This window comes from Aspergillus flavus, chromosome 5 (assembly GCF_009017415.1).
Source record: "Aspergillus flavus chromosome 5, complete sequence".
NCBI classification, from domain to species: Eukaryota; Fungi; Ascomycota; class Eurotiomycetes; order Eurotiales; family Aspergillaceae; genus Aspergillus; species Aspergillus flavus.
In genome coordinates, this window is record NC_092408.1 from 3,519,299 (window position 1) to 3,538,048 (window position 18,750).

The window sequence follows — 18,750 nt, forward strand, 5'->3', positions numbered from 1 at the left end:
AGGAGGAAGTGCGGAGGAGACGGCGCTCAGTGCGGAGGTTACACCAAGTGGGCGGTCGATCACTCAAGTAGTCGCAACAGTCGCAACGGTGAGCATCCCCTCTTGCGTCTTAAGTACAAGAAGGAAAGGAAAGTAAGAAAAGAATATAGATTAATAACAACGCGCAAAAAGTTAAAAAGGAACAATACACCAAAGAGAAGGGGTACCAGGTGAATTTAAAGGAGGGAACCACGGCACGAGAGAATAGGAGAGGGAAAGAGAAAGAGCTACCGTGTAAGTGGTGTGCCTGGAAATGACAAGCGTGGACTCTTTTTGATTATCTTAAGTTTAGTCCCGACGGTCATCCCTCCTCCTCACATGATGCGTTCCAACGCGGTGCAGTGAATTACTACATAGAATAGTAGTATACAATCTATCCTTTCACTACTGCCTTTGTTTATTCCATTCTTTGATTCGATTCTTTCATCTCTACACAGCACAAGTACATTGAGCCGAACCAGTGCGGGATGTTAATTACTTACTTACTTAGTACTACTAAGTAGTATTACTCCACACTCCTTCCATGTCAAGTTGCAGTGATATCATTTGCCGGGGTTTGTCTTGACCGCCGCAGTTCGTCCGATCCATTGAACTGAACATACTAATACTTTTCTAGTAAGTGCTAGTATGTTCAATGATTGTTCACTTCAATCAACGACTATAACTGACCTCTTTGTACACATGGATATGTGCAGAACATAGACTACTAGTAGCTACTACTATACTATGAATACCCGGCCGGTACTCCGTATTGCAGATTTATATGCCACTAGCCAATAGAATCAATTCGTACGCTTTACTGACTCAACGCAAGCCCTACATCCATTAGCACGGATTACCAGGAGTACCATATATGAACCATAGGACCAATTCAACTCGCTATATACATGATTCCAAGATGCAATGTAGAACTGTGATCCCTCATGAATTTGGCTGACTTCCTGTATCCTGATAAGCTCCATGAGTGAGGTCATCGGGACATTTATAAGCATGATTTATAGACGTCTGGGCGAGTTCCGTCTTACATAGTATGCTCCAACTAAACCTTTCTCCTCAAGAAGAACAGACAAGACAGTAGTAAATAAAAGCAAAAATGGATATCCCAATCATCTCAATCAAGCCCTTCTATCAACCACCTTCGCGCAACGAAAACCGCGCGCCTGAATCGCCCACCATTCAGAAGACGATCCAGGCCCTCCAACTACAGCCTCACCCGGAGGGAGGTTATTACTGCGAAACAGATCGCCATCCGCTCCGGATTCCAAATCCCTACTGTGACGACATGGACAACAGAAAGACAGTCACAGAGCCAGATGGTGAGAAAGCTACCCGGTCAGCGAGCACTACGATCTACTACTTCATCACGCCGGGTTCGCCGATGGGGTATTTCCATCGAAACCGGAGTCGCACGGTGCATACCCTTCATCGTGGCCGAGGTCGGTACGTCATCTTACATGCCGACCGGGCGAAGGAGAATGGAGGGATAGCGCCCATTGAATCGTTTGTGGTGGGCCATCGGATTGAAAAGGGAGAGCGACTGCAATGGGTGGTGGATGGCGGAAAGTATAAATGCAGTTATCTGTTGCCTGATTCTGATGGCGACTTGCCTGACGATAACAAGTCAGAGGGGTTGTTAATCAGCGAGGTCAGTGGTCCATGTCAGAAAGTTGCTAGTATCATAAGGAATGGAAGCTGACGATTGATAAGACCGTTGTTCCAGGATTTGAATTCTATGACCATGACTTCCTGACGGCGGAGAAGATGGAGCAACTGCTGACTACTGAACAGGTTGAGGAGCTGAAGTGGATGGTAAGGGAGACCTGAGACCATGTATGATGCAGGTATATGCTATGTTACCTCGTCTATTTGAAAGGCTATGATATATTGTACAAGCGATGAGATTAATTATACATTTATTCGTCCTGTGACCTACTTTTCCTTTCAAGGGAATTCCACGCCCATTGGTAACTACCCAAGAACACAGCACCTCCAATACCGATCCAGGCCACTCGTGGCCCGATACCTCTCCAAAAAGCCCCAAACCCTTCCTTGGAAATATCCTGAACCACATCCTTGATCCGTACTCGACCACCTTCCGCACCATCTTCCCGACGAGCGAGCATGACTCGCGTCTTAATAACGTCGAGAGGGGTCGTAAGCCCCGCGGCAATTGCGCCGGCGACACTGCCAAACATAGCACTTGTGGAGGCCGGTACTTGGTCTATGGAAGAGTCCGAGCCAGATTTCGAAGCATGCCGCATGCGCTTAGCATATGCCTCCTTCATTGATTCCCACATAGTGAACTGTAAAACGGTGAACGGGATTTCCCTCGCAATGGTGATACCGGCTCCCCGGTACAGTTCCCTGATGACCTGTCCATAACCCCCACTAATCCCACGGGCAGCATCTGAGTGGCGTAAAGCTAGGATGTCCTTTAAGGCTAATAGACTAGAGCCGCCAAAGAGACCCGCTTGAGCTCTCTGCTTGACAACTTCAGTAGGCACGCGAACTGCGCAAGCTGCTACCTCGCCCATAGAAGAAGCAAGAGAGTGTGTAAGGATTATGTGAGTCCGAGACGGAGCTTCGGAGCTCGAGGTCGGCAGAAGAGAACGTTTCACGCCATCGTAGACGATGAAGAAGGATGCGGCAGATGGTGCCGAGCCGAAGAGGACGGAAGGGAGACCAGCATATATTCCTCGGATGGTTTGTCTCAGGGACAGACTGGCAGCGGGAGCTGATGGGGCATGATGTCTAGCTTTCTGAAGGCGTGTTTTGATCGTATCTAAAGGGTACAAAGAACAGTCGACAGTGAGCCCGGCCACTGCACCAGACTTTTGCGGCAGGCAAGGTTAGTTGACAGATGATTAAGCGGGGGACCATGCGTGATTGTCTCAGCATACAAGCAAAGATCTCGTCCATAAGGAGACCAATGGCTCCGCTTCGGGTGACTGGACCATGATAGAGAAGCGCGGGTTTGGGATGGTGGCACTAAGGAGCGGACAGCAGAGGAATTCCCGACGTAGTATCTTTGGATATGAACAAACTCCGATAATCGCAGACATCGCTAAACTCCGCAATCTCCGCCGCCCGACTTTGATATATAACAACCGAACCGTATATAATTATATATTCATACTTGAAGTATGACGATTCTGATCTATCAACCATATTGACGATTAATATCCTTCTTTACATCTCCATAGTTTGAAAACTGGTATGTCAGGTCACTAGGTGTACCGATCAATGTCCAGGCTTGGTTAGCTCAAAGAGATAAAACAGAGGACGTATTTAATAAAACAGACATGAGGCGTAAGAGTGGCTGGGCCTCTATCTACAGAACGACTGCCTCTACTCTTTTTCTTTTTTTTTCTTTCTTTCTTCTTTTCTTCTTTTCTTCTTCTTCTTCCTATTTTTTTTTTTTTTTTTTTTTTTTTTTTTTTTTTTTTTTGCGAAAGTTCCTCTTTAATTTTGTCTTGTTGATGTTTCTTTAGTTCATTTATTTATAGTATCTACCTGGCTAGTTTTGGTTTGATGAATACAATTAGGGGCATGTGAAATGAATGAGCAGACCGAAGGATGAGATGACTCTTGAACCGAGCCAGATGCACGATATAATACTGCATAGGAAATATTGAAGACAAAGAAGAAGTGGAAACAAGTAGAAAGGGGCAAAAGAGGTCTAATAGCCAGCCAATTGATTGCTAGGAAGGTTAATCGCCCGAGCAGCTCCGTTTCACACGACCGACCATAAACGCCTGTATAACAACGCGGGGGAACAAAAGACGGAGCGGAAACATTTGCTCCCTCTTTCCAGCCTAGGGAAAGTGAAAGGGGATAATCAAAACAACTGAGGTAGCATAGAAAACATTGACCTCATGACCTATATCGAACCGTACAAAACGGATAAAGAGCGACAAAGATCACCGTGGGCAAATATGCCCCGAACAATAACTTGACGGTAAAAGTTCATAAAAGTGTATCACGACCGACTCGAGAACAACCGGGGGCGACGAAGCAAAATAGAAACAAAGGTCTCGGATTGGAGATTGGACCATGAAGAGTATTAATTGGTATTAAGAGTAATAGGCCTATTTGGCCTTACTGGCCACTGCAGGGCTCGGAGAAGGTGGCTCCAGAATGTGTGTATGGCCCGGAGCCCTGTAAAGCTCCCCAGTGACCTCTTGTCGACAGGCATCGATGTTCCGAATCCATTCATCGGTTAAAACATCATCGAGAATCGCTCGCTCTTTCACGCTCACCTTGAGCATCCGGCCGATGATATAACGACTTTCACGAGGCAGGAGCCGCAAAAGCCTCCATGGGCCCTTGATAACTTCCTGACGTTGTCCTGATGGCGGCGCCGAGCCGGGGGGAAGTGGGGGTGCTTCTTTGCTGGTTGTGCGTCTCGGCTTGTTGTCAATATTGCCATTTTTCTGATTGTCGCTAGGTGTCTTCTCCTGAGGGCTCTCTGGGGGTCGATTTTCGTCTTGGGTGGTTGATTCCGGTTTCGGTTGGGCTGTTGGAGCATCTTGGCTTTTAGACTGTTCTGGTGGTGGCCCAGACACTCCGTTCTTTGATTCCGAGGACTGGCTTTCCCGTGCAGATGAAGAGAGGTCAGGAGCAGACTTGATCGGTCGATGGCGTTTCGGATCAGCATCTGGCACCGGAGTCCCTGGGGTAGGGGAGGACACAAAGAGTCTATAGGAGTTATCGCTAACCCGGGGTTGTTTCCAAGGAAATCGCCGCAAACTCATGCAGCAGAAGATAATAGCCAGAGACCAGATATCGGTAGGACGCGGGTCATACTTCTTCTCATCATATACTTCCGGTGCGAGATACGGATCCGAACCCACAATGCCTGAATAGATTTGTAAGCTCAAAAGAGGTTCCTTTACGAGAAAGACCCCACAAGCATAACTGTCAAACTCACCTGAAGCAGGAACAATATCATTCTCAAAAGGGTACCGGAAAACAACAGCACTCCCGAAGTCAATTAGCTTCATAATACCATGCTCGTTGACAACTACGTTATCAAGTTTCAAATCCCGATGGGCCAAGCCCATCCCATGTAAATAGGCCACTCCGCTGAGGATCTGCTTGAAGGCGCACGCAACTTCCTCCTTCTGCATCTTACCGGTCATAACAATCGCAAAAAGGTCGAATGGGGCGTATTCCATGACCTCATACCAATGGTTCCCTTCTTGGATGATATCAAGGGTTTCGATGATGTTGCCATGGTGTAGGGTTGACCCAATGCAGAACTCCGCTGTGACTTTTTTCGAGTATTCCTTTAACGTCTCCCATGAGTGACGATCCCGAAACTGCTTCACGGCAAAAGTCACGCCGTCGCTGTTACGTTTCAACAACCGAACAGAGCCACCAGCCCCGGATCCTAGAACCTTCCCTAATTTCCCGTACTTGGAATTGAGCCCATGATCATCGGCAAACGGGACGCTGTCGGGTGCCAGTTGGTACGGTGTGCTCTTCCCAGAGGACCTGCTCGACCGTTTCACTGCCGACGACGGCGACTCGGCGCGTTTGTGTTTGTGATGACCCATCTTGAAGAATCTCTTGAGCTCCGCCATATGACCATGATGCTTACCCTCAGGTTCCTGCTGTTTAGAGTCCTTCTTGCTGCCGAAAAACCCACTACGTTGCCTGTCACTTGCCTTCAGATCACTCGCGCTTGCCGACCGGGGCGTCGATGGACGGCCGAACGACGACGTCTGTGCACGCCGTTTGAAGTCACGGCCGCCAAAGATAAACCGCTGGTCGAGCTGAGAAAGGTTCTTAGGCTGAGGGGGACGCTTGCTGCGGGCGTACGGATCATCCGGTTCTCCTACCGGCGTGATGGCGCCAGGGGGGGTGTAGTCGACCCTAGGGGTGGCTGGCGGGCTTTCTTCTTGAGAGTTGGCATCAGGCCCAATGAAGAACTGCGCCCGATGTTTTGCTCCATTCTGAGGGTGAGACGATGTTTGCGCGACATTGCTCTGCTTCGCCAGGTGGTCGGTCGAACCAGGCCGCGAAGTTGGGGCGCTTTGGGGCGCTTGGCTCTTCGTGGACCCGCCTATGGGTGGAGACATCTCTGGGGTCATCGCCGCTGAGTTTGCGCCGGTTCCTCGATCTGTAGCATTCGACATCGAGGAAGTGCCATTAGTTTTGGATTCACGCGAATGGGTGGCCGCGGGTGTAAGTGGTGGTGATTGCATCACGGACACCGGTGGGGAGGCATGGGGAGACGGCAAACCGGATCCATTAGCTCCTCGTGTACTGCGATCGCTTGATTCTCGAGACGCAACCTGTAAGGGACAATATAGTGATTAGCCTCTTTCCCTTCCTCAATTCGGGCGGGCCGATGCGAGGACGGTGCCTTGCAGAATATATGCAGTCTACATGCCGGCAGATACCCTGAATACATACCCTTGAAGAAGGTAGAGAGACGGGGTCATATGAGAAACTCCCCAGCCGAGACTCTTGTAATTGGGATTTTTGTAGGCTAGCTGCCAACGACCTCAAGTCATCCATCTGCTTGGGGGTCTCGATTGGCGTCAGTCCGGGGCCACCAGTGGCGGCCGACGGCTCAATCTCCTCCGTTGTCGAAGAGAAGCGGACTTGGCTTGGTTGTGTTTTAGACTTGTTCTCCTGATCAGCTGTACTCATACCCTGCCCAGCTGGCGCTGGGACGGGTTGCTGAGTGGTCAAAGAGTCTGGTGACAAAATCAATGATATTAGTATACAATACTTAATCTCGGCCCACGGTGGTGAGGGGCACTGCATACCGGAATTCATGTTGTTCGTATGGGCGAAACCAGTCGCTTCAGACGTCATACTCCCCAAAATTACGTTGCGGGACGCATGCCCCTCCACGAAATTCGCTGATAGGCTAGCCGATGATAATAGCGATAGCTAAGTCAAACGGTTATGGTAGGATAACTTTTTCTTTTAATTATTCTCCGGAGGCGGATGTGGTTGGATGTTGTAGCTGGAGGCAACCAACGAGCGAGAGGGACTGAGGTGGAAATGCGCGGAGGATTTCGTATGCACGATCCGTTGCCGTTGTTACTCACAAAACAGTAGGCGGAGAGGAAACTGGACCCATTCAAAATCGGCGGAGAGCCGAGGGGATGGTTAAAGAGACACCGGGATAGTCCTTGCGCCTCTTATCGTCAAGGTATTTGACAAGAACTAGCAGAAGGAGAAGTGGGATTCACGGAGGGGCCCGGAGTCGAGGGGAGAGATCCACTAGACGAGGAAAAGAAAGTGAGAGAGAAGAGGGAGGGAAAGAGAGAAAGCAGGTGCGGCGGGTTTGGGGTTTGGAGCCAGAAAATGACGCCGGCGGCAATAGCGGCGCCGGACGGAGGAGGATTAGTTTAGTGGCAGAATAGATTAGTTCGTAGCTGGGGGGGTGTGGGTTCGCCAAACGCCTGGACCGTTCAAGCAGATCAGTTCAAGGTAGATTGATTGACCTCCAACAGTTGAAGGAAAAAAGGGCAATTCCCTTTGGTTTTTCTGGAAAAGGACAGTCGCTTTCGTCCTGGAGAGAAAAGTGGTTGGGGACAAAGCGGAGGAGAAAAAGTAAAAGTTTTAGAAAAAACTTTTTTTTATTAAAAAGAAATAAAATAAAAGAGGAAAAGAAAAAGTTTATGCAGGGCAGTGATAAATCAATTGCTGAGATTTTTGCCCGCGTGCTGGCAAGATTGGATTTGACACTGCCAATCGCTTCGGAATCTGGCGGAGACGGTTAATGGTATATGACAGTTAAATACAGAGTCGTCATCATTATTCTCTTGGGAATTCATTACTTTTCTCTTGGTATGAGCAATACTGAGATGAATCACCATGTGACCTGGTGGGTTTCAAGCCAAGTCTTCCATTTACAGCCTATCAATTCCTATATGTCCTCTCAATATGCACAGATATGCTGTTGCATTACGAAAAGAAATAGAAACAATTATGACGAACCTTAGTACTTAGCAAATATACTCAGCCTTGAAAGTCATTCGGCCTCCAGCCAAGGATGGGTCAGATGTGGTCGTTATCGGTACTGACAGACTACTAATAATACCGGCAAGCGTCCGCGAACAGGATTGGAGAAGAACAACCCTTCCAGATCCTCCCCTCCCGATCGGCCCTCCAACTCCGTTCAAGGGTGGCTGACCGTCTACCCCGCTATATGTTTCTGGATCTCGTCTGGCGTGGAATTCTGCTGCATGGTGAGAGTTAGTTAGATTCACGGCTACTCGGCTGATCCGCCACCACTTGACGTTCCACTAAAGTCGGTCGGGGTTATTAAATTTCACGATAGATTGGTATCCAGACGTTCCACTTTTTACTTTACCTCGTAGTTATTAAATTCTGACAGGAAAGCTTCCCGCCACCAGTTTCTTGGTTCATGCTGGTCATATTACCTCATCTAACCCATCCAGCTGTTCGACCGTGTGGGGCGTGGGACACCGCTTTGGGACGCATTCCTTGCCGGGTTTAGTCACGGATGGACCTGATCTGGAAGGCTTCCAGAATCGGTTAGCTTGGCAGCCCTGCAGATTTGCGCTGTTTGTTTTTCTATTAGCAATCAATGGGAACAATAACTAGTTAGTTATTTAAGTATCACTGATTGAACAGTCATCCTCGATCAACCTTCCGTCATACTACTACTTCTACTAGCATCTAGACCTCTCGGGTCTGCTTCCTCAGTCTTCGTCATGACGATAGCTTGTTGAGGGTGGTGCGTAGAATGTATTAGGCAATCATTAAATGGTTCGGAGCCTGACATGTTCATTGATACCCACTCCGTCCACCAGCGCCGCCGGCTCCCCATGAGCCTCTTTGATCATTATCCACTTGGTACGGGTTTTTCTAGGTACGTACATAGTCGACTGTACTCAAGGCAAACGTCCTTTTGAGTTATGACCCCCTAACTTCCGACCAAAAGCATCTCGAAAAAAGTCCCCAGGAAAAGGGTGCGGAATGTGGGGATTTGCACTTTAGTGCTTCGTGGTCTATCCTACCTCATTTGGGCAATACTATCTGCCTGCTAGATGATCATCATTGAAGGTCACTCCCTGTCTAGGAGGCAATAATTGAACTGATTGCGTAGGCTAAATAACTGCCAAGCAAGAACCTATAACCCTCGTATTCAATGTAAAAGTCTACCGGGAGAAGACTCGTTGTCCTTACTCAGTTGTATCCTTGGTGACAATGAAAGGGTCCGCAATTGATGGCTGCTCTTGGCGTTTATTCGGTTTGATCCCTTACGTCTCATTTCTCGGTCCCTTTTATTCCTGCCCCTAATTATTTCATCATCATTGTCGTCATGGCTTCTGACTTTTTGTTGTTATTTTTATTTGAGTTGATTTGATTTCTCATAGTGTAATATATGGCATTTGCGGGCCCCTATTCTCCTGTCTTCATGGGAAAGGGATGTAAAGAGTTGTGCATACCCATCCTTGCTCAGTCTGGGGTAGGCGTCACAGAATACATTTACATCAACTTCGGCTACCAAGGTGCCCAACCATGGTTTTGTGCTGCTCAGATCAGAGAACCACCTTTTCCGAACATGGTGCATACATAGGCCTGACCCATTTGCAGATGCTTCAGGTATCTGACAACGCTTTCTATATCACATGCAATTCTTATAATACAACTGACAGAACAGACTCCATACCCAAAAACGCCAGTATCATAATTCACGGCAGTAGTCGCAACACTCGCACAGTATCAGGGATGTCAAATAAATATACAGTCGATCTCGCTTCCTCATATTCAGGGTACAACCTGGATGCCAATGGACTTCGCCTGGGCAATGACGCTCTTGCATAGCCCCTGCAGACTGAGTCCCGATAGTCTCGTCTCGGAATGCTTGATTTGCGCGATCTCGTACACATGTTTCAGGGACACCTTGCCAACGATCTCGTGGCCTGGGTTCATGGCTCCGCGAATGCGATTCTTTCGAGGTTCCACGTTCGCAGCCTGCAGCAACAGCCAGGTCGTCGTGGGGGTGCGGAGATCGAATGTGAAAGAGCGATCTGGGCGAACGGTGACACGCGCAGGAACGGGTACTCCAGTGTTGATGTGTGCGGTCCGGGCGTTGAATTCCTATTGTAAGCTATTAGTGAGTGGACTGGATCATTATTACCGCCCGTAGATATCATCTTTGAGCTCCGATTTTCGTTTATTCCCGTAACGTACCTTGCAAAAATCCATACTCTTGACACCCTTGCTACCGAGTGCCGGACCAACTGGAGGACTGGGACTGGCCTGTCCAGCTCCCACGATGAGCTTCACAATTTGATCTTTGGCCAATGCTTTTTTCGCCATGGTGAATCAGGAGTAGTCCTCGGGGGGAAACCAGATGTGGAAAGGAACGACGTCAGGTCAAACGTATATATGGACCGAATGAAATAAATTGTATGGGCGGAGGTCTTTTTGCGGTCCCAGAGTTTTGGAGAGTTCTACATTCGGAATGGCGCCGCGGCGACGGAATTACTTACCGTATTAACCGCAAGCGAAGAAACGAAATGAAATGCTGAACGTCATTAAAACATTGTATTGTTTTATGAAATTGAATACATATGAATGCATGTATGAGTAAACGATTCTCATCCTCGATCTTTTTATTCTATTTGGCTCCCTAGAATAATTCGTAGCTTTTAGAACTTTCGTACTGTACTTGATCCGAGTTGCTATCTCACCACCCCTGGTCAATATTGATTTATTTGCCATCGTCAGAAGCTATTGAGTTGCCCCCCTTTGCCTCTCTCTCCCCGCGCGCTATCGATTTCCTTTCCCTTCACCTACACTTTCCTTTACTCTCTCTCTCTTCCCTCTCTTCCACCGCTTTAACTCTACTTGCACCCATCACCCCATCTCCCTTTAAGCCCATCATGAACTGGCTCAAGTCAACGTACGCATTTCCTCTCATAATTTCCTTCCTAGTGGGTCTTAGATCCAGCCGTGCTAATCTTTCACACTACGGCTAGCCTCGCGAGTGTTGCGGGTACGCAGGAGCCGATCTATGGCCCTGAGGCGATTCGATCTGTTGCCCAACAAGCACAGGAAGTGCCTTACACTGTACTCTCTAAGGAGGATCTGCGTTGGCGCGCCTACCAATACACCAATGTCGAGACCAAGACCTTTTATATCATGGCCGACAATGGCACCTTAGTTTTTGTGCAGATCATCTACAGCAACATTGTGTAAGGCTATCACCTGGCTGCACCGGACTATTTCTCTACTTCCTAGACTTTCCCCTCCTGATCGAAGCCGTTTCCGTTTTCTCTAACCTCTCTTGGTTGTTATAGTGGCATCCACACCACCGCCCAGTTCAACGCGAAGATTTTCAACCTTACTGGAGATGCCCCCCACAAGTGGTACTCGGATCCCTTGTACAACTTCATGTTCGATGAGAGCATGCTTTCCTTTGGAGCCGACAATCTCTCTCTAACGCTCAATGAGGAGGGAGATGCTTACACACTGAAATCCGCCGTGAACGAAGACTGTCTGGTGAACATCACCTTCAACCGTTCTTCCCCTGGTTTCGTCATTGGAAAGGATGGCACTTCCTACTTCGGTACAGACGCACAGAACCCCTGGGGTTCGATGAGCCATGCATTCTGGCCCCGTTGTGGTGTTGAAGGAACCATCACCACCAAGGAGCAAACTTACGACCTCAAAGGCCGCGCCATGTTCATTCATGGTCTTCAAGGCATGAAGCCGCATCATGCGGGTGAGTCATGCTTTCCAAGAAGCAGTTGAACAATCAGTGTTCTAATCCTAAGGTAGCTGCGCGGTGGAACTTCGTCAACTTCCAGACTCCCACATACACCGCCGTCATGATGGAGTTTACAACACCCCCCTCTTACGGATCGACCGTGGTGAACGTTGGTGGAATCGTTAAAGACGGAGAGATCATTTATGCCGGCGTGACCAACTCGGCTACCCATACCGAGGCAGCCCAAGATAAAGATAGCGACTGGCCCGAGCCGAAATCTATCAAGTGGGTTTGGGATGGCAAGTCGAAAGATGATAAGACTGTTCATGCGGAGCTCGATGGCGCGCTTGGCAGAAGATTGGACCGTATTGACGTCATGGCGGAGGTGCCAGGCTTCATCAAGACCATCGCCGGTAGTGTGGCTGGCACACGGCCGTACATCTTCCAGGTAAGGCTGTGCTACTCATGATGACGAGTTACGCTAACGAGGATTTAGTTCGCCCCCCAAGAGAAGCTTACACTGAAGTTGAAGGTCGGAGATGAAGAAGTCTCCGAGGAGGGTGTCATGTTCTCCGAATCGACGTTCATCTCGTGAATGACGCTAAGTACATAGATCATTGCTTTCCAGGACCTGTCCATGGCGTTTTTTGAGTGTTAATCGTGGATTTCCCTATTGTTGCTGCTGATATGCAGCCGAAAACCCAACTCCTAATGTTTCACAAACATCATATAAGAATCTTTAATGATCTACATAAATCTGTATCTCCCTATCAATGTCACATATGCAGCGAGCACCTGAAACTCATACCTCCGTTCTCTGTGGTCCGAATAGGACCTATCTATTAGGAGTTTGATCGGGATCTGGAGCAGGTAACTGATGTTCCTCTAGCGTTGGGATTTACCTCTCCAGGTATAGCGACGGCCCCGAAGCAACACAGCAGGTCATCCGATGGTCGAGATCACTTGTTCATTTCAGTCTCACTGGCTATTCCAAGACAAATAGCAATTTGATGTAATTGGTATGGATAAACAGCGCCAGACAAAAGCAGGAAGAACCATAAACCACACGAGAATAGCAAGGAAAAGTAGCAAACTTAGAAGTACAAATTAAGAAAGAGCGTAGTTGCTAGGCAGGAGTGAGATTCATAAGCTGCAGTGCTGTGGTGGCTTCGGACCGTAAGTCGCTTATCTTCAAATACACCATGTCATTGGGAGGTTCATTGCGTGTCGGGTCTTTCTGGAGATGAGGGCCGAACACTTCTTGCCGGGTAAGCTCAAGTCGTTGCGGATTCTGATTTTGAAGGGGGGACCGGGAAGATGACCTATATACTGTTAGTGAATAAACTAAAGAAACTTGAGGTCTTAAACATACTTCTCGCTGGCGACGTATTGGCATACCATTTCTATCACGAACACCGTAGTAAAGGTTGGAATTGAGAGAGGACGACATGGTGGGCTGTTGAATCGAGGAAGTGTATTGTGGAGGAAACCTAGAATTATAGAGGATATCGGAGGAAGCCTCCTGCTTGGAATGATGATTGATGACAAGAGTTGATTAAGCAATCCTGCAAGTACGTCATCCCGGCATAGATACTACAGTATAACTATCCCCCTAAGTTGGTGCGTAGCCCTAACTAAACATGACCTAGACTATATGTCTGGTATCTAGTACAGCACCCCGGGTATAATTAGGCAGAGGTCTCCGTATTGCTGGAGCTTATCTTTCGGTAGTACGGTGAGTTTCCCTTGAGACAACCAACATGGTGGTTGAGGAGCTGGAAGGTATCGACCTTTGTTCAACGAATAGATATCGAGGTCAGGATGATATAAATTGCTTGAGAAATGGAGGATCAACATAGACCTGACTAGAAGTTCTTATATATATATATATATAACAGTATCCCTAGAAGCTTCTATCTTGTGGGAGAAGAGATTATACGGCTGCACCATTGTCTTCTGTACAATTTTGCTACATTCGACAGAAGGTATCGGACAGTTCACCGGTATTGGGGTTGAGACAAAGCTGAAGGATAAGGAGAAGAACAAAAGAGGTTATAGATAGAATGAAAGCCACAATTCAGGATGGGGTTGTATGCTTCAGCTTCTGTTGTCTTATGTGTTGTAGATATCAACGGTGCTCACTATGCTCAATCTAGTGCATACCACAATTCTTCTTCCAGGCGTGATTGCGAGTCTATCACTTCGGTTGTTACTAACAGAGATACCCCTTTCAAGTACTCTGTATTAGCTCCTTAGCATTACCTTGCGCCGATTCCGTCAATTATCCTACTAGTGGCCACTTGAAGAACCTTACTGCGTGGAACACAAAACTGATGGATGTGAGAATAGTTCGGCAGAGACTCATTGTTCCATTCTAGTTCTACAAAGGCTCTCATTCTCATACACAATAACCTTTGGAAGCACATCAGAGTCTTTTCTGTCACCGTACAGGTTAGGCTACCTAAGAAGGAGAAAGGGGATCCATGGGAATCAATGTCCCCTGGGTATGTTCGCGTTATTATAAGACCTACTTCCAAACTCATAATTACAGGAATGTTACTTGCGCAGTATATACAACGTTGTGCTATGCATAGCACGCTCCACACTGTAGACTCAAAGAGTCTAGTTCAATTCAGACAGAATCTCATCAGCCGCCTTCTCAGCGACAATATAAGTCGAGACAGCCGTGAAGGTGCCAGGAATCTTGGGGTAAACCGAAGCATCAACCACTCGAAGCCCACTGACACCACGGACCCGGAATTTCGCGTCCAAGACCGCCATCGGATCATCGTCCGCACCAATAGGGCACGTACAAGAGGCGTGGTGTCCCCAAGCTGTATCCTTCGCATACTGCTGGATATCCTCCTTGGTCTTCACATCAGCACCGGGGAGCACCTCAGTGACCTCCACGAGCTGACGATCAAACGCCTCACGACTGAGCTCAACGGCCTCATACAGCGCCTGCAAATCAGCATCATAGTCGCCCACACCAGTGTCGAAGTAGTTGAAGACGATATCGGGCATATCAAGCGGATCAGCAGACCGGAGAGTGACACTCCCCGCGGAGTTACGGGGATGACCTTTCAAGATAGCCCAGGTAAACCAATCATGCTCACTGGTGGCATTGATACTATAGTTGGGGAAGTAACCACGGAAATTGACTGGGCCACCGAAGACAAACACATCGTAGGAGTCGTCGGCCGTGACGCTGCTCTTATAGAACATTGTCGCCGCCAGTCCGGAGGAGGAGTAGATGCCCCGGTCTTTCAGGATGGGGGTAGGGGTTTCCCATCGGTCGATGCAGGGGTCGGCTTCGCCATTCTCGCTGAAGGTGCAGCCGTCCAGGACGGCCCAGTCCTTGGGAACGTGGCCCTGCACGGTGATCTCGTAGTGATCCTGCAGGTTGGTTCCCACGCCCGGCAGGTCGGAGATCACCTTGATTCCGAACTTCTGGAGCTCCTCGGCTGGGCCGACACCGCTCAGTTTGAGGAGTTGGGGAGAGTTGTACACGCCGCCGGCGACGATGACTTCGCGCGAGGCCTGCGCTGTACCTGGTGTTCCCTTGGAGTAGTCGTTTGCGAGGGGGCTGGCGCGGTAGAGGTGCTGGCCATCGAGGAATTCGACGCCGGTAGCGCGGGGTGGGTTCTCAGACTCGTCGAAGGTCACCTTGGTGACAAAGCAGTTGGTGCGCACGTCCAATGGGTATTTCTTGCTGCCATCATCGTTCTTAGCATCGCGGACAGCGAGAATGAACTCACGGGGTCCGTTCCGGTGGGCGTCGTTGGTCGAGATCGGGATCTGATAATAGCCCGGCTTGGTATCGCGGGTTTTCTTGTCGGCATTCGCATCACCGGCAAGAAGGGTTCCAACGTTGAAGATCGTGTTTGTATGGTTACCGAGAGCAAAGGCACCGCCCAGGAGCAGGCTGAGAAGCTGGGGGTCCTCCAAGACCAGGCTGAGGGGGGCGGTCTCGGTATGGAGCCAGCCGTCGTAGCCATGGCCTTTCTGTCCAGGGAGGAGGTAGTTGTTGTTCTCTAACTTGGCAAAGTACTTGCGCATGTTATCCGGAGACCAGGAGCCATCACCGGTAAGGGTGGCAATGTATTCGAAGTCGGACTGATGAGGATAGATCGCGATCAGAGCATTATGCGCAGTGCAACCGCCTAGGGTTCCCGTACGAGGATAGAGGGTCCCCTTCATGGTGGAGCCCTCTGGTGGGTTCAGACCGGTATATATTTCACCATCCGGGGTCTCGTAGCTTGTTTTATAGTCCCGGGCCTGTCTCTCTTCATCTGCGTAATGACGAACAAAGAAGTTCCAGGACATCTCCTCATCCTCGGAGGCCTTTGCGGAGTAGGCAGGAATAGAATAGTTGAGGTTCAGGCCCTGATCATCACCAGCCTCGATCAGCAGCGTCTTATGTCCTGCAAGGGCCAGACGAGCAGCTAACGGGCCACCACCTGCTCCAGATCCCACAACCACATATTCGTATCCAGTGAGATTGACAGCCGTCGTCAGGCCAGTGCCCACGGCCAGAAGGCCCAACAACTGCCGAACAAACATGATTGAAAATCAGATAGTGTGCATGTTGCTCCAGAGAGAGACGGACTTCGGACGATTCTTTTATAGGTAAGAAAAAGACATGTCACCCCTCAAAAGGGGAGACAAGACATGGCTGATCAGTGGAAGCATACCGATCCCTGCTCGTTGCAGCGTACCAAGACTGGCCGGCCATAGCCCTAGTAGAGCCGATCTCTACAACGCCTCGTGGGCTCCACTCTTACATTGTACGTAAAAGGCTGGATCATTCTTCCCCCTGTCTGTGCGCTACAGTCTTGCATTTTTCTAACCAGCATCTTCCTCTGGTCAGATCGCATCTGGGGTTCTTGGTTGGCCGTTTACTCCGTAAGAGTCTTACCGATGCCTTATCATCAAGCTGCCTAAGCAGCTCACAGTCCTGTCCTTAGGGTCTCTAGTGACAGTTTGATAGAAAGTTATTTGCGGTTAATCATTGCCAAGGTGTGGTTTAGATGTCGATCGGCAAAGTGCTTAAGTGTGGCGCCGGCGTTCATTCCCGTAACGGAATTTGGTGAAGAAATCGCCAATATAACGATATATCCCCGGGCTTCAGCCGTGCCAAAAGAAGAAATATTCTTTAATTAGCACATGTCATGAGCTCTGCAGGCTCGTATTTTTTTTTTTTTTTTTTTTTTTTTTTTTGCCTCATAACATTCAGCTACCTCGGCCAATACGCATGCATCAGTGCTCTAAGCGAGGCTAGAAGTACTCCGTCGACTAGGTGGGTCTGTCTCCTGTAGCCAATATCGACAAGTCTAGAGCGAGGGAAGGCTTTAGTTCAATAAGTGGAGCGGCATATTAATGATGTCTAGTGCTATGAAAACGCCTCTCTTCAACATGTAAAGCACGAGATAGCTAATATGTCGGGTTTGTATACATGCAACCCCAAGCCATTTTCATTCAGATTTCCAGGTGATTACGTTATCGCTGGCAATTACAATATTCTCTTTTCTTCCGATAGATATCTGAGGGGGCGGGAATGCCAACAGCAATTTTACTCTATTTTTCTATTTTCCTAGTACCACCCACGCGCAGCAAGCGATATAGGGAGGTCTTCACATTCCTCGAACCACGCTCCGACTGATACAGACAAATACGATTAAGTTTCCTGGGATACTGTGAGTGCATCCCTTTAAGTTGAGTCCATCTGGGATGAATAGATGAATGGCTTACTCTTTGATATGTGGTGTCGTTTCATCACTCATTTCACCGAAGGAATATATTCCAGACTTGGAGCTTTGAAAGGCTTATTTACTTCATAGTGAATTGCTTTAGGCGAATTAATCTATACCCAAGTATGAATGGCAAGAGGATATACTGTGCTTCAAGCGTTGTATTCATTGACTGCGCCGAGTGAAATAACGGGTACTCACTGCTAATGCAAATGCGACACTTGACTATGTCCTAATATTGGGGCATAGATATATCTTCAACACTCTTCGGCCTTGCTTTCTTCTCTCTTCCTGTCTTTCTCTGCCCATCAACACTTGTATCACTACTAAACACACTCTGCCTCGATCCAAACAAAGCAAGATACTCCAACTCCCGAGTAGTATGCCTTCTATCAAGACTTCTGTCGCTCTCCTCGCCATACTCAGTCTATATCTCAAGAGTGTACTGGGTTTCTTTCCGCAGACCTTTACTCATGACAGTACTACCAGTAACAATGTTCCTACCCCTACCCCCCACTCCCACGCCTACAGCTCTTCTAGAGACCACCAGCCCCTTCGATCGAGAGGATGCCCTCCAGGTTGAGCAGAGACAAGTATGTCCTACCAACAAGACCTTCTATTCTTAAACATATCCAGTCCCAGTACTCACAATACCTGCTTTAGAAACAATGCGATGGGACCTGCACCTATGGGCTTTGCTTCTGCACCCCCTACCATTGGTGTCACTGTAATGTCCATAAGGCACACTGTGTTTGCAGATGGTAGGCGCATACTACTCCATACTAAAATACGTAGTGCGAGGGCTTGTTTGACATAGTCCAGGTAACAATGGGTTTGGGGGGTTTCCAGCCGGAGGTCTACGGTGGTGCTGGGCGCTACTGCAGCATTCTTTCCTGAAGGCCTGTGGTTCTCTGATCGGGGTATAAAGCAGGGCTCGATTATTTATGCTTCTGCTGTAGATAATACCAGGTTGGTAGTCGTATAACTTCAGTCATTCCTGGATTCGGGGGGAACATGATGAATCTTTTGTTTTTGATATCGTCTCCCGAGTCGTAAGAGAGATACTCTGACCTAGTATGCTGCACTAATCTTCGACCTACACCATAACTAAGGATAACACATTAACTCCACATGAAGCTCATAATTGATCACTAATTCTCAACAAAGATGTTAGATACGAAACAAGTGCCAGATGACACTCTTTTATTGCAAACTTAACGCAAGATCACTCAAGGCGTGACACATGATGAA

At 48.4% G+C, this 18,750-nt stretch overlaps 8 protein-coding genes across 8 annotated transcripts; 3 read left to right on the plus strand and 5 right to left on the minus strand.

Annotated features, from left to right (window-relative positions):
• The first annotated feature begins 994 nt into the window (after positions 1–994).
• Positions 995–1,941, plus strand: F9C07_2165384 (DUF985 domain protein). The gene is made up of 2 exons (XM_041293271.2): positions 995–1,684; positions 1,747–1,941. The coding sequence occupies exons 1-2, from the start codon at positions 1,133–1,135 to the stop codon at positions 1,861–1,863; spliced, it is 669 nt and encodes a 222-aa protein (XP_041148144.1). The 5' UTR covers positions 995–1,132; the 3' UTR covers positions 1,864–1,941.
• Positions 1,942–3,087, minus strand: F9C07_2285291 (mitochondrial carrier domain-containing protein). The gene is made up of 2 exons (XM_041293276.2): positions 2,940–3,087; positions 1,942–2,870 (listed from the first exon to the last, which is right to left on the minus strand). Exons 1-2 carry the CDS (start codon positions 2,994–2,996, stop codon positions 1,953–1,955), a joined length of 975 nt encoding a protein of 324 aa, XP_041148145.2. The 5' UTR covers positions 2,997–3,087; the 3' UTR covers positions 1,942–1,952.
• Positions 3,088–3,478: 391 nt separating this feature from the next.
• On the minus strand, positions 3,479–8,628 carry F9C07_2165393 (checkpoint kinase). Its single transcript, XM_041293277.2, has 4 exons — positions 6,819–8,628; positions 6,460–6,746; positions 4,970–6,338; positions 3,479–4,897 (listed from the first exon to the last, which is right to left on the minus strand). Exons 1-4 carry the CDS (start codon positions 6,865–6,867, stop codon positions 4,128–4,130), a joined length of 2,475 nt encoding a protein of 824 aa, XP_041148146.2. The 5' UTR covers positions 6,868–8,628; the 3' UTR covers positions 3,479–4,127.
• Positions 8,629–9,801: 1,173 nt separating this feature from the next.
• On the minus strand, positions 9,802–10,356 carry F9C07_8974 (mitochondrial 54S ribosomal protein uL11m; the record flags this gene model as incomplete). The annotated part of the gene is made up of 2 exons (XM_041293278.1): positions 9,802–10,134; positions 10,228–10,356. 2 exons carry the CDS (start codon positions 10,354–10,356, stop codon positions 9,802–9,804), a joined length of 462 nt encoding a protein of 153 aa, XP_041148147.1.
• A 566-nt stretch (positions 10,357–10,922) lies between these two features.
• F9C07_2072339 (oxidative stress survival, Svf1-like protein) lies at positions 10,923–12,344 on the plus strand (the record flags this gene model as incomplete). Its single annotated transcript, XM_071508778.1, is given in 5 exon segments — positions 10,923–10,977; positions 10,991–11,234; positions 11,340–11,764; positions 11,821–12,197; positions 12,246–12,344. The coding sequence occupies 5 exon segments, from the start codon at positions 10,923–10,925 to the stop codon at positions 12,342–12,344; spliced, it is 1,200 nt and encodes a 399-aa protein (XP_071364590.1).
• A 531-nt stretch (positions 12,345–12,875) lies between these two features.
• Positions 12,876–13,150, minus strand: F9C07_8976 (uncharacterized protein; the record flags this gene model as incomplete). Its single annotated transcript, XM_071511847.1, has 2 exons — positions 12,876–13,071; positions 13,122–13,150. 2 exons carry the CDS (start codon positions 13,148–13,150, stop codon positions 12,876–12,878), a joined length of 225 nt encoding a protein of 74 aa, XP_071364591.1.
• Positions 13,151–14,371: 1,221 nt separating this feature from the next.
• On the minus strand, positions 14,372–16,312 carry F9C07_8977 (choline dehydrogenase; the record flags this gene model as incomplete). The annotated part of the gene is made up of 1 exon (XM_041286549.1): positions 14,372–16,312. One exon carries the CDS (start codon positions 16,310–16,312, stop codon positions 14,372–14,374), a length of 1,941 nt encoding a protein of 646 aa, XP_041148149.1.
• Positions 16,313–17,087: 775 nt separating this feature from the next.
• On the plus strand, positions 17,088–18,706 carry F9C07_2165401 (uncharacterized protein). Its single transcript, XM_071509322.1, has 5 exons — positions 17,088–17,445; positions 17,590–17,692; positions 17,749–18,092; positions 18,163–18,260; positions 18,322–18,706. The coding sequence occupies exons 2-5, from the start codon at positions 17,629–17,631 to the stop codon at positions 18,323–18,325; spliced, it is 510 nt and encodes a 169-aa protein (XP_071364592.1). The 5' UTR covers positions 17,088–17,445; positions 17,590–17,628; the 3' UTR covers positions 18,326–18,706.
• Positions 18,707–18,750: the final 44 nt, after the last annotated feature.